We start from the raw sequence: 15,896 nt of genomic DNA, 5'->3' as shown, positions 1-15,896 counted from the left end.
AGAATTTTTACAATTTGTTGCCTCCAGGACTTGTTAAACCACTAAAGACATGCTCCAAAATAGGCCATGGGTCATTTGTAAGCATACTGATAGTCTAGTGTGCATTTCATCACTTTTTTTCCATCGGAATACTCAGCTATCTTCCAGTATTTTACACATAATACTTGAATTATTTAGAATCATACAAACCAGAATTTTATTATCTAAAGAAAGACTTCAATCATTTGAAAACCAGATGGACAACACAAAAATTTGTTTCTTGAAAGTACTTTTAAGTCCAGCTAATACAGTCTGGCTGGTAGCCAAATACCAATAATATACTAAATAACTAAAAACTTGCTAGTTTTTCACTATTGGTAAATAAAGGCCTGAGGGTTCCAAGAATATTAAAGTGTTAGGATGTTTACAAAGTCACAAATTGAACTAATCTTTTCCACAAGGAGCCTCCACTAAGTGATAAGTAAATTATTGGCCCCTTGGAATGTCCTCCTACTGTTTTTAAGCATTAAAAAAAAAAAAGCAGCTGGGCGCGGTGGCTCACACCTGTAATCCCAGTACTTTGGGAGGCCGAGGCAGGCGGATCACAAGGTCAAGAGATTGAAACCATGCTGGCCAAAATGGTGAAACCCTGTCTCTATTAAAAACACAAAAATTAGCTGGGCGTGGTGGTGCACACCTGTGGTCCCAGCTCCTTGGGAGGCTGAAGCAGGAGAATCGCTGAACCAGGGAGGCAGAGGTTGCGGTGAGCTGAGATCGCACCACTGCACTCCAGCCTGGGCACAGAGCCGGACTCCGTCTCCAAAAAAAAAAAAAAAAAAAAAAAAAAAAAAAAAGCATATTTTCTGTTGCCTCTCTTTACTTCCCACTGGAAAACTTTTCCTTCAAGAATAAAAAATAAAAATGAAGAAAAAACAACAAGTAATTGCCTTCTGAGAATTTCATCCCCTGACTTCATTTGGTATTACTGGGAACACTGCCAGACAAAGGAGTTCTGCATGCTGCTGGAAGTTTATTTACCATTTAGCATCTTTCCTACATTTGGGTGATCTACTATTTGAGAGTTATATACTTTTAAAAAAAGAAAGAAGAAAAATCAGCCAGAAAGCTATGAGTGAGCTGACAAATTATGAAAGAGAATTACTGAGAATAAAGTAATATAAGTCAGCTTGAATGACATTCTTGCTGCGTCTAAAAAGTCATATGCAATTAAGGGTTGGAATTTGCTAGAAGAGAGATAGGTATTTTTCTATAGGACAAGTATTTGATATGAATGGTGCATCTTAAATTCTGTGATAATGCATATATGATACAATTTTGAAATACAAAGGGAAATTTGAGAAAATCACTTATTTATTAAGTATCCCGGGAGAAGCCAGGGGAAGCTTAACTCTATCCTAGCAATAATTAAGGTTGACTTTAAAAAAAAAAATTAGATGCTGCTAGATGCCAACGTTTTGTCTATTTCTGATTCCTCAAAGGCTAAAAAAAAGTACCTGACATATATCCATGTTTTGCGAATCAAAGTAAAATATGTTAAAATTCATCTTGCAGGCTAGCACACTCACATCTGACACAGCTCTCTGCTTTGTACTGGGCAGGAATCAAGCAAGTTCCCTTTTTTAGATATCTAAAACAATATTTATTCCATATGTTTTCTAGCATTCAAGATTTTTCACTATTATATCCTCAATCCTACCAAGAAAACTGAAGTCAATCGGTTCATAATACCTTTTAATGTTATAATATCTGTTCTTATTTTTTCTTTTCTCTCTTTCTATTAGAAATATCTTTTTTTTTTTTAGCAGAGTCTCGCTCTTTCTCCCAGGCTGGAGTGCAGCGGCGCAATCTTGGCTCACTGCAGCCTCTGCCTCCAGGGCTCAAGCTATTCTGTCTCAGTCTTGCGAGTAGCTGAGACTACAGTCACATGCCATCGCTCCTGGCTAATTTTTGTATCTTTAGTAGAAGTGGGGTTTCACCATCTTGGTCAGGCTGGTCTCAAACTCCTGACCTCAGGTGCCACCTGCCTTGGCCTCCCAAAGTGCCGGGATTACAAGCGTGAGCCACTGCCCCTGGCCTCTACTTTCTTTTCAAAGCTTACCCATCTGTACTTTTTGGTGGATTTATCCAGTATTTCATTTGCAAACAGGGTCAGTTTCTCTGATATAGTGTAAATGGCTGGTATGGGGTAGGGGTGGGGGTGGGTTTCCGGTGAGGAAAACACATGAAGAAGTGCCAAAAGGACCACTCTGGAAGAAAGCACATTCCCTTCCCTGAACCGCACCATTTCCTCAGTCCTGAATCAGCTCACTATTGAGAATTTTCAGTGTTTTCTTTTCCACACTAATTCTTTTCATCTGCCAGTAATTAAGACACACATCTCACCTTAGCATTAAAAATAAACAAATAAGTAAGTAAATAAATAAATCACTCTTGCTGCCACCTCTTTCTGCAATCCCAACTTTCTTTTAAAACAAAGCTCTTCCAAGAGACTCTTCTGGTATCTTACACTATTCTCTTCTATATTCTTCTTTCCACCACTTCTTTCTCAAAACTGTTTTTTGAAAGTTCACTAATGTCCTCCTAATCACTAAACCCAGAGACATCTGCTACATTTTTAATTTTCTTGAACCTTGGTCTGTGATTTCATTCCTCTTCTTGGTGTAACTACTTTTGGTTCTGAATCATTTCTCCTCCACGTGGTCTCTAGTAAGATCATGCACACTCATATTAACTCCCTCCTCAGCTTGTTTCTAGTCTTTATAGCATATTTTCCCAAAATCAGACTTTTATTCTGTTTTTTCTTTTAATATTTTTCTGGGAGCCTATCTACTGGAGGAGCTCAATTATCTCCTGTATGATTAGCATTCCCAAACTGACACCCTTTGTTCTAATCAGGCCTCGAGTATGTGCCTGAAACTTCGTTTTGGAATTGTCACCTTCACTTGTCACTTAATATTGCCAACCCTGAACTCATCATCTTTCATCTAAACTGTTCTATGTTAATGGTCCTAATTCTTATAGTACTCAGTTTCAAACTCTTGACCCTCTTAACTTCCTCTGCCTATCTAGTCAATGAAGTATAGCGTTCTCCAGATTATCCCTTCACAGTAATTGCTGTAAGAGTTGCCATCCAAAAGCATTTATACAGAAGTTATAAAAAAAATTCACATATATTCAAATGTGTCCCACACTCTTCTCAGTTCAGACTTTTACCAAAGCTTTTTCATCCACCTTTTCCTCTGTACTTTCAAAAGCTTACCCATCCTTAAAGCCACACCTCAGGTATCATCACTTCTCAGAGGTATTTCCTAGTCTACTAGGGAGTAAGAAATGCTCTTCCACCTAAATCCTATCTCACTTTGTATATATGCAGTCTTTTTTTTTTTTTTTTTTTTTTTGATATGGAGTCTCGTTCTGTTGCCCAGGCTGGAGTGCAGTGGCATGATCTTGGCTCACTGCAACCTCCGCCTCCAGGGTTCGAGAGATTCTCCTGTCTCAACCTCCCGAGTATCTGGGATTACAGACACCCACCATCATGCCTGGCTAATTATTATTATTATTATTATTATTATTTGTATTTTTAGTGGAGACGGGGTTTCACCATGTTGGACAGGCTGGTCTCAAACTCCTGACCTCTGGTGATCTGCCTGCCTCGGCCTCCCAATATATATATATAGTCTTATTACACTTTGTATATATGTCACTTAATGATGGGGATTTTGTTGTGGGAACATCATAGAGTATACTTACACAAACCAGATGGTATAGCCTATTATACACCTAGGCTATATGCTACAGCCTATTGTTACTAGGCTACAAATCTGTGCAGCATGTTACTGTACTGAAAAATGTAGGCAATTGTAACAAATGGTATTTGTGTATCTAAACATAGAAAAGGCATACTGAAAACATGGTATTATAATTTTATGTGACCACCATCATATATACTGTCATTCACAGATATGTCATCATGCACCACATACTGTATGTAATGTTGCGTCTATCAGATTGCCTTATATGTGAATTATATATACAAATATTGCTGTATTTCCAACCATAATTTGTGAGCTCTTGGAAAGCAGTATACTTGTCTTTTCAGTTGTCTTCAGTTAGACCCACCACAGTGCTGTAAACATAGGAAGTGCTTAGAAACCAGTTCTAAATTAACTAAGATGGGACTTGAGCAAGGCTTTGGAGTAAACTATTAAGAGGTCTGTGTTCAAGTGCAACTTGTCTGAAGTTCCCCTTGAAAAGCTGGAAGGCTTTAGACATATTGACCAAGGAGATAATAGCAATAAAAGAAGGGATCAATTATCCAAAACATGAAAACATTATTGTTGTTATTATTATTATTACTATTATTATTATTATTATTTCGTCAGCAGGGAATTGAAATCAGATAAGAAGTTATTACTTAAGACTTAATTTATCTACCTGAAATTTCCAAATTCTTTGGAAATTATCTTTCTTTTTAACGTTTTTTTGCTATGGTTCTTATTGTTCTTATCTTTTGGTGTGTTGTGTTTGTTTTTTACTTTGACAGTTTTCATCTGAGTTGAGGAATCAAAATGGGACAAAGGTATACTATATTTAGAATAGCTATTTTGCTGGTTAAGAGATCCAAAAAAGACTTGATGTTGATAATGGTAATTCATGCAAGCCGATTTTAATGCTTTTGCTTTTTAGAACCACCTCAGGCTTTCAAATATAATCAAATTTTATTTATGAAAATAGCTTTTGTTTATATGTGGAATTCTCACATTTTCTAGCTATATGCAATATTTGGAATTTTGAAAATTTTGTTCTTTTTATACTGAAAGTTAACAAAAACCATACTGTACAATTGTGAGGTTTTTTTTTTGTCAATTTATATTGACATAGTGATCAATCTAAACCTGAAGATAAATTATACCAAAGTAAGCAAAATAGAGAGTAAATGATGTATATCTTAAACAATAATTTTCTATATATAACACTACCTTGCTTTGAAGAGACATGTCCTCAACAACTTGCTTGGCATGTTTTGAATATCAAAATGTTTTGGTGGCAATCATCAGAAACCATGGACCTTCTTACTTGCACTTATCTTTACATTTTTACTGGTTTAGAATCATGAAGAATTTACTCTATGTTAATTTAATCCCTTCATTACTGACCTTGCAGCAAATTTTGATTTAAAATTTTATAGATGTGTACAGAGGAAGAGTTTTCAGAGAAAATGAAGGGGAGGTGAGAGGGAGGGAAATAAAGTAAGGCATAAATTCTTTTAGATTATCCTAATTTAATTGGTTTACATTATTTACTAATCAAATTGATACTGGACAGAAATAAAATCAGTCATTAAAATGTGAACTAAAACAATTGATTGACTTGGTTTTGTTTTCCTAGTGACCTGAATTAAATAGAGTTATTCACACAAGTTTAATGACAACACAAGAACAAATCAGCTTTGTAAACACTTGGGAGAAGCCCCCACTTTCCAATGAACTTTCATTTACAGTATTGCACATTCAACTGCCCTTCGTAATTTATATATTTTTTAGTAGCAAATACAAAATGTGTGCAATAGAAGCAAAAATTTCCACCCACTTAATTTTTATTTTGCATGTTTACAGTCAGGTAACCATGGGCTGCCTTGTGAGAAATTATTTTTACATTTCTTCACAAAGTGCTCTAGGAGGAGAAATAATTTTCTCAGTGTAAAGCTCAGCCTTTATTCCATCAGGGAAAGTAATTATGAAAGCAAAACAAATCCACATTGTCTAATTAGGTCATTAAAAAGCATAAATGCGTCATGGAAGCTTTTCTCTTTGCCTAAGACATAAAGCAAGACAATGAAAACACTCTGGTAATATAGAAAGATTTAGAATTTGTTTCTTTTCAAAAATAATAGGTCCTTTCATCTTTCTGTTTCCCTCAGATGAAAAGAGTTAATTTAGAGACAAAATCTTGTAATTAGTTCAGAGTTTATTCTGATTATATTTCAAAATATTTAACCAAAAACAGGAAGCTGAAGAAAAAAGAAAATACACGGAAAAATTGTCAAAGGAAATGAATAAAGAGAGTGGGTTGCTGATCAAAATGTATTCTGCCGAGACAAGATGAATATAAAATCTATATTCATATAAACACAACCAATCTGGGATACCAGAAAGCTCTTAGAAGGAATATCCTGGCATCTGCCTTTGGGATTTGAAATCCAGACTTTAATTATAGTTAACTTAAATAAAAACAAATGGCATGGTTATTTTGCCTCTTCCTCGCTCTACATTTTATTATCTCTTGAGTTTTAGAAAACCCGTGGCTGGAAGTGTTACAAAACGAAACGTGAAAAAGAAAAGGAAAAGAAACTTACCTGTGATCCTCTTGGCCCTCGTTTGTGGTCCCATTCTGAATGCCCCATGAGCTGGAAAGATGAAAATTATAATAAGTTAAATGATTATTTTACCTGACAAACATTTTTCTTCTTTATTTTAAAGAATAATCAGGTTGTTCCAATCTTTATTAGTAATATATTAAATAGCTATCATGAATAAATTAACATACCTAAATTAGTAGCAAACTCCTGGTTTGATAGCTAATATTTCAACTTCTAATCATTTTGAGAGTATTTTAATATCACTGTGTGATAAAAGAAGCTACTGTGTGGCTCTGTCAGGAATGTCCTAGATAGATGTTAAACCATGTAAAGCTTTATTTGCATATTATTAAGCCTTTAGCTTTTTAAGAAAATATTCTGGGTAAATGACTACTGCAGTTAAATCTACTGCCGCAAATGATAAGAACCAGAAGGCCAAATCAGTTCAATAATTTTTAATCCTCCTTCAAAACTATAAAAATCTTGAGAGTTCTAAAGAGTAAAATTATTAAATATTTAATATGAAATATGCCCACATAGTCACAAAATGTAGATTTTTAATAATAACCTATAAAATATCATCACGTTATTCCTATGGTGGTAATATCCCTGAGCTACCTTGCTTACAAAGAAGAATATTTACTTATTGAAAATAACATTTAACATTAAGAATATTAAGGAAATAAAAGATATTGACTCAGAGAAATGAAACTCCATTCATCTGTCAGTAATCTCATTAGTCATCAGTACCAGCTGAAGAAGTATTTACAACTAATAAGCTAGCACACCAATAAGATGGACTATAAATGAATTTATGTACGTTATTAGCTTTTCTGTATAGCAGCAATGACTCCTAAGTAGACTTAACAACAAACAACTGTTCACAATAGCAACAAAAATAATATGCCTTTGAATATTATCAAGAAATGTTTGATAACCATATACAGAAAATGGTAAAAATTTACTGAAGACATACAGTGCTACTGGTAAAGAAGACTTAATTCTATAAACTATTGAGTGCTCAATTCTACTCAAACAAATTTAACTAGATTTCAGGTTTAACTAGATTTCAATCAAAAGCTAACAGTATTTTTAATTTTGAAAGAACATAAATTTCATTGGAGAGTATAAACATATATAATCAGTTATGTCAGATGAATAAGTGTAGCAATACAATGGAGAACATGAGAACTATACCTCATGATGTTATACAGTGTGCTGAAGTTTGCTAAGAGGGTAGATTTTAGGTGATTTCACCAAACACAAAGTTAAAACTATGAGAGACGATCGATGTTAATTTACTTGACCTTAGTAATTACTTTACATTGTAAATATACATCAAAATATTATGTTGTACACCTCAAGTATATACAATAAAAAAGAATCCATTAGAGGCCGGGGCGCGGTGGCTTATGCCTGTAATCCTAGTATTTCGGGAAGCCAAGGCGGGCGGATTTCCTGTGGTGAGGAGTTCGAGACCAGACGGGTCAACCCTGTCTCTACTAAAAGTACAAAAATTAGCCAGGCGTGGTAGCGTGCACCTGTAGCCCCAGCTACTTGGGATGTTGAGGCGGGGGAATTGCTTGAACTTGGGAGGCAGAGATTGCAGTGACCCAAGATCGCACGCCACTGCACTCCAGCCTGAAAGACAACGTGAGACTCCATCTCAAAAGAAAAGAATCCATTAGAAAATGTTACAAGTGATGAAAATACCTTTCTGGTTATTAAGATATATTATAAAACTTAACCAAATTTGGGGATAATGGTTTAGCATTAAAAATGCAAATGAATGAAATAATTTGGAATAAATATACGTATGTGTGCCAACAAAATATAAGCAAGAAAACATCAAAAATATTTTGTATTTGATGAATTATTCAACTAATGAAAAAAAGGAGTTCATGACCAGCCTGGCCAACATGGTGAAACCCCTTCTCTACTAAAAATACAAAAATTAGGTGGGTGTGGTGGGGCACGCCTATAATCCCAGATACTTGGGAGGTTGAGGCAGGAGAATCGCCTGAACCTGAAAGGCCAAGATTGCAGTGAGCTGAGATCGCGCTGCTGCACTCCAGCCTGAGCGACAGAGTGACACCCTGTCTCAGAAAAAAAGAAAAAGAAAAAGAAAAATACACTTTTGAGGGTACAAAATAATTAGAGCCTAACCTTATAATAAATGGTAATATTAATTATAGATTTAAAAGACAAATTTTTAAAAAGACAAAACTGTAAATATAAAATAGAATAAAATCCAGGTAAATACTCAACCTATCTTGGGAAATAAAAAAAAAATTAAAGAAATCGAAATCTTTTTTTAAAGACTTTTTTTTATTACAAAAGAGGACAAATTGATCTGGCTATATAAAACTTTAGAGTATTTGCACAAATGTCACATTGGTAAAATATCTGTAGTAAACTTAGGTAAAGAATAATATCTTCAAGATATCAAGGGTTCTTACAAATTTGAAAGAATCCCAACCCTAGTAAACAACTGAGGGAAGAGTGAGAACAACTTACAAAATAAATAGATCTATGGAAAGACATTTAACTTTATTGGAAGTAAAAGAAATTCAATATAAACAATGACAAGATACTACTATTGCCTATTATATTTGCAAATTAATAATGTTGAATATTTGGAAAACAAGGAGTAAACTAAGCATATCTATTGCTACTATATAACAAATATATATTTATACACATTGTATATATATTTACACACATATAAAATATATATAATACATATATTATTAAAAATTCATACCCTTTGAACCAGTAAACTAAGATCTAAAAATCCAGTAACTATAATGTGCTACTAATTGTTTATCCAACAAAAGGGAAATTACTCAATAGATTACGGTATACAAAATGATACCATAGAGCAATTAAAATTTGGCTTCCAAGGCCTTTATAAAAAAGAACATGTGAAATGTTCACGGTATAATAAGTAAAAAACATAACAAGGTAATTTAATGAATTTTAAGCTACTCATTTTTAACAGACATAGTCAATTGTTTTAAGCCTTGGAATTATCATGATGATTTAATTGTAGTTTGGCTAGCACACAATTTTGGGTACACTGACCCAGATAATCATTATATAAAATTGAATGCTTACATAGTAGATATTTCTTTAATGCTTTAATTTTTTAATTTATGGATTTATTGGCATTATATCATCTCAAAAATATTTATTGATACTAAAGATGATTATAATATGGTTCACAAGCAATAATTAACTAATGAAATAAGTAGTATGATTTAGAAACATAAATTAAAATCAGTTAGTTGTTCACTAGAACTATCAAAAACAATTCTTGACACATTTCAAACATTGACAATACCTTACATTAAAATAGGAAGATGAGATCATTATTTTTGGCAACTTTAAAGTGGCAATAAATTGAGCAATAGGCTTCTAGTGAAATGATTTATCAAAATCTTCTGGAAGATTTACAAAATGCTGACTATTAAAACTGTTATCCTCCTTGCTAATGAATTTAAACTAACAGGATCAAAATAAGGTGGTAAATTCTCCTATCACAACTAAAAGAGGTAAATAAATCTTACAAACACAAGTTGTAATCCACAATATATTGATTTAAGAGAGAATATTTCATGATGACAGTAAGTCAAAAAGGAAACATTTTTGTAGGACCAGAATTAAAATGAAGAAAGCATGTAATTCACTGCCTTCTGCCATTAATTATCTTAACGATGACGATTTTAGTCAAAGAACAAAAACACTCAAAATGTAGACTAATTTGGGTCATCATTTACTCCAGAAGATAAGATCAATTTGGTAATTTGCAAATCAGAGCTTGTAAGATGCATTTCAAAAAATTCACTATCTAAATTTGACTTTTTCTTTTAAAGCATAAAACAGTAAAATTTGCCAAGTGTGTTATGTATCAGAGAGTTATTTCCTAGCATTATATAACAAACTGAGAAATATGCAGGGCAAAGAAATTCTTTTCCATTCTTATTTATATATTAATATCATCTTTATATTATATTTGAAAGGTATGAGCTGACCAAGAATGTGGTAATATTTTAAAATGTACACTATGGCTACTTTTTTCAAAGTAATAAAAAATGTTACAGAAATCTACATCCTATGTGAAATATATTCAAAAAGAATGAACTCTGCATATGACAAATGAGATACTGTAATGTTCTACAGTCAATAAGAGCACCAAAGGAAGTAAACAGGATCTTTCTCCTTTTGGATTTGAAGAATACAAAGTGTTTATCATTAAACTTCCATTTCTAATTAAAATAATCTGAGCCAAAATGTAGCATTTATTATTTCAGTGTATTTTCTTTTCTTTTTTTTTTTTTTAATGCAAAGAAAGAGGCAATGATGGGGGTAGGGACTGCATAGTGTCAGAGCTTTATTCCTTCCCACGATTATAGCATTCTGGCCACTAGATGGGGCATGGGGTGGAGAGTGGGAGATGTAAGGATAAACTTCATATTAGCGCATGACGGCATATGAATTTTTATCCTATTTGTATAAAAAATATTTTCCTGTCATAAAAACATAGTTCTCAGATAAAGGATGAAAGACTACAATAAGCAGCATATTGTCAGAATCCATTAAAAAAAACTACTCATAGTGTGATAAACTGACTTAATATTACAGATTATTTAAAATAAAATGAGGCATTTAGCTACTGGTAAGTACTCCTATTAAACAGAGCCATAGGGATAAATGTTTCACAAAGACATCTCCCTAGCCCTTTCTTGATGTGTGATTACAACAAATAAAAAAAATGGTTATTCACAATAAATAGTAAAGAAGACAGCTTGCACATTGAGGTCAATGAATTTCAGAATTAAGTGCAAAATGATGTTGATATTATTTCAAAGAGAAAGTCAAAACATCCTTTCAATTAAACAGATAAGATTAGTGTTAAGTTGCAGATGACCAAAGTAATCATTTGACATTATCATAGTAGCAGATAAAAGACGTTAATGGGCCACAGACAATGAGGAAAAGAAATAGAAACTGTGGAATTTTCCTTTTTGCAAAATAATTCATTTTGACTAAACTTTCAAGAGAAATGAATAGCAGCATGCTACTTAAGCAATTCTGGGAAAAGAGAAACTTTATTAAGATGATATGATACTCTTTTTGGAGAAGGAATGCTTATGATTTTAAGATTAGTTACATAAAGTTGCTAGAAACATAAAACAGAGAGGGAGCGATTGAGACTGGAAAAATAAATAAAAGTAAGTTTAAATATATTCTAGTTGATAAGAGTACATAACTACTTAATTCAGGGAGAAAAAAAATGTTTGTCTCTCACCATCTATAAAAAATACCCTCTGGCTATTTTATGATTACTCCTCTGGGTAATGACATTTTAATAAGCATCTTACCAGAAGGTCTGGGGATATATAGGTCACCAAGGTTATGCCTGCAAATGGCAAATAAAATCTTTCCGTCTGATGAAGAAATTCTCTAAAAAAAATTTTTTTTAAAAGAGAATGTTTCTTCTCTTCTCAGTTCTCATTAACCAAGATAGGCACAATGAAGACCCTTAAATTTATTCCTGGCAAACAAAGTAAACTTCCTTGAAAAGAAACACAATCTGTTATAGAAAGCATTTTGAAAATCCTAACTGCTTTGACACTAAGTCATTTTGATCCTTATGGAATAAATTCTTCTGTCTTTTATTTTTAATAATAAATTTCTACATCACAGCCTTCAGCTAACAGTATGTTACACAGTACTTAGCTCCAAGGAAAACAAAACTGCTGCCAAACACAGAATTTAAAAAGTTCACAGGAGAAGCAAAGAAGAAGTCAGCATGGAAACAAAAAGGTTCTATCCAAGCAGAGATATTTTTAACAATAGCATGAGAAATAGATTGCTGAAAATATATTTCTGTAGGTAAAATATTTTGCTTTCATGTTTATATGTTTTTCTCCTGTTGTTTGTTTACGTAAAAATTAACGCCTTTTTAGGGGCTTCTCGGGAGAAAAAATTCACCACAACTATTACTAAAGGGATGAAAGCTGAAGGAGGACTGTAACTAGATGGGAAATAAAAAATTATTATTTGTGTGTACCTTAAAGAGGTGAGAAGTTTTAGATATGAAAAAAAGGGATAACGATGGAAAGTAATAGTCACCACAGTTATCTTTGCACTACTCTCAAGAAAACTATTCTTTTACAGCAGCTGAAGACGGCTAAAACGTATTTCTGAAGACATATAAAATATACATATAAGGATGTAAAGGTTACCACACAGTCCACTTTCTATTTCATCATGTACTCATTAAGTAAAAATGTATTGTATGCCTATTATGTGCAAAGCACTGTTCTAGGCACAAACTGTATGCCATTGAACAAAACAAGATGTATCTCTGCCTCCTGGCTATTATATTTTAGTGAAGGAAGAAGATAAACACAGAAACATAGTATACCAGGTGATGATAAAGCTATAAAGAAGCTTAGAATAGAATAAACGAAGGGAGAACGAGTAGGGGTAATGGATGGTAGGGGCTGGAAGCAGAGGTAAGTTTATATAAGTACAGTAGATCGAAAAAGTCCTTTCTGAAAAAAGTGACATTTTATCAGATAATTGTATAAAGATCCAGACACACAAACCTGGGGGAAATGCATGCCAGACAGAGGAAATAGAAGATGTAAAGGCTCTGAGGCGGGAGCAGGAATGGTACCTTAGGAGCAGCAAAGCATCTCTATGTTAAATTTAAAAAGGGATTGGATCTTTGTGATCATAGCTATATATTTGGTATTTACTATTTTCCTTTAGTATAAAATTGGTCTACAAGTTAATTATTAGCTTCATTAATTCAAAATTACAAGAAAAAATTATCTAGGGAAATACTAATACACCAGGGATTCTTCTGTCCCCAAACTCTTACTTAATTCCATTCAATACAACAAGAATTTATAGAATATGCACCACATGCCACAAAGACACCCTTATATTAGTCATACTAAATAATACAATTTTATTGTCCCTTTACATATGGGTTTTGTTTTTCAAGAGTCACAAAATGCATGAGAGCAGGGGTTGCCTTTTAGAACCACATTTACTCTGATGAGCACACAGTTTTTGATTTGATAAGAAACTAAAAGCACTTCTTTAACCTGGGCATGTTTGATTGGATTCTTTCCTTGGCATACTCTTTTTCCTTAATTTCTATGCTACCTATATTTGCTCTCTGCAGCATTCCATGTGAGAAGATGAGCCTGAACTGTATATGTCTCCCTTGACTGCAGGCTCTAGCAGAGGTCAGTGCTCTGGATTGGGAAGATCTCTGATAGTTTAGGCCAGTCTCAGCACCTGTCTAGTCATTTTGGGAAATTGTTCTTATTTTTTTTTGGTGGTCCTTTCCTGGGTCTCTTCTTATCAACGGAGTAAGAATGTCAAAATTACCTTGCACTCTTCAGAAAAGTAAGAGTGGAAGTCTGCATTTGGTCTGGGGCTTAGGCCAAAGAAGCTAACAGAATTCCTGGGGTTGCCATATACTGTTTCTCAGCCCTCCAGGCGTCAATACTGGGACTTGGGATCTAGAAAGACCTAATACAGGTGGTGCTGAAAAAGACTTACCCGCCTGCATAATTTTTTTTAAATCTCTGCTGGCAGGAACCGCCTGCATAACTTAATTTACAAACTAGAAGACCACATCAGCCTCGTGTGGGTAGAACAGATGTGACTAGCAGCCACAGTCTCATAAACAGAATACCTCTATTACAGCTACTTCATCACATCTCCCCGCTCCTCAAATCAATCCCACTCTACAATGTATTAGCAAGTGATGTGGATTTCATTGACGATTTCATGGGGAGACAAGAGGACATCATCACATTATACAAAATACAGCAAAAAGCCATATAAATATCCATTCGATATCTCTCCACAAAACTTTTTTGTCTTTTTTTTCAGTTTTTTGTTGTTGTTGTTGTTGTTGTTGTTGTTTTTGGCAGCCACTACCTCTTGCCCTTTACTCTTGGGGTAGGGCAAGAGGACTGTGTCTTTTTCAGCATACTGGCCCCAGCTTTTCCTCCAGGATCTTTCTCAGAATCTAAATCTCTTACTGTTCCCCAAACAATTTAGCTTTCTCCTGTATTCCTCGTAAACCTTCAGACAAATTAGCAGGAACAAAGAGATTCCTTAGAATTCTTAAAATTGACCCTCCTTTAAAAAATCACTGAGAGCCTGATATATAGCATTGTGACTGAATTTAACGGATATTTTTCCTTTCACAGTTGGTGATAACTAGCTAAATTCCATCCACTTGATTGATACTAACTCCCTGATTCTGATTCTTAGCATTTCAATATAGCAGCCAGCGTAAATTTCATAAGCACTGGGAATGAGAAGGCTTCAGATAGAGACAAATTCAGATATTCTGGAGTTTGAAATTCTAGCCTCTCTACTACAATTTCTCTATTTCTGATAATGATGTTCCTATATACTGCTTTAGAATGTTTCCATAATTCTGTATCTGTCCCTGTTATCACAATGATAATAATTCCTCTAAACCTATATGCTGCCACTAATCTTACAAAGCTTCCATTATTTTCATTTAATACATCTGGTTTATCCTGATTACTTGAAATTTTTACAACTTCTATTGCTAATTTGAATTTTGGAGACTATTAATAATAATGTTATCACATCAGTCTCATGCTTAAGTTTTCCTGTGAGGTATTTTATGAAAAATGGTAATAAAGTAAAATAAGCTTGTGAAATTCTGCAAAATATCATCCCTCCTTGGATAGTCCCAGTACCTGTTAGCATGTTAAAGCTTGAGGAACTCAGATGAAATATTTCTAGAAGTATGTGATTATAGAAACTTTTTTGTTTCAAGAGAGATTTACAGTTTTCCATGGAACACAAACACATTTTGAGATATATTTTTTACAGTTTTATAATTTTTAATACATAATTTCATCACCAAGAAACCATAGAGGCATATGCTCCATATTTTATGGATATGGAAATGAGTTAAGAGAGGAGAAATGTAACATAACCCAGCCAGTGGTTAAATATGGATTAAAATATAGGTTGGCTGGTTGCAAATCATAAACGTTTTTATCCTTACTGTGCTACTTACAACAATAAATAATTACTGGGTCCAAACTAAGTATCAGGTCCTTTGTACTGAAGTATATTCATAAGGAAAAAGAAAAAGACATCAGATTTGATTTGTCTTCAAGGAACTCATGGTTATAGTTAATATGATGGGTTTATTTCTCCAGAATCCATTTTCCACCCTCTAATCTCCATCTTGTTTACAACAGTGAAATAACAGAAAAATGTAACGTCTCTGAAAATCCTTCGTAAGTACTATAAATTAATCATATTTTAAAATGTTGGCTAAAGAGTTACCTCAAAATATAAATTATATATCAGATGTTTAGTTATACCAAATTCTCTATTAGCACATCTCAATACAAATTTTTCATTTCTGTATTCACCCATCCACTCATTCATGTGTGCATTCTTTCAATATTTATTAGGGAAATATATATACACATATAAAATATATATTTGA

General features: G+C 33.5%; 1 protein-coding gene across 4 annotated transcripts in view; it reads right to left on the bottom strand.

Moving 5' to 3' along the window:
* Window positions 1–15,896, bottom strand: part of PDE3A (phosphodiesterase 3A) — a 308,613-nt gene that overhangs the window by 116,662 nt on the left and 176,055 nt on the right. For all 4 annotated transcript variants that reach the window (XM_054663100.2, XM_520783.8, XM_054663101.2 and 1 more), the window contains one exon: window positions 6,356–6,406. In XM_054663100.2, the coding sequence (XP_054519075.1) occupies window positions 6,356–6,406 (51 nt within the window). The remainder of the gene's footprint in view (window positions 1–6,355; window positions 6,407–15,896) is intronic.

Source organism: Pan troglodytes, chromosome 10, assembly GCF_028858775.2.
Source record: "Pan troglodytes isolate AG18354 chromosome 10, NHGRI_mPanTro3-v2.0_pri, whole genome shotgun sequence".
NCBI lineage: Eukaryota > Metazoa > Chordata > Mammalia > Primates > Hominidae > Pan > Pan troglodytes.
This window is presented reverse-complemented; position numbering and strand designations above follow the sequence as displayed.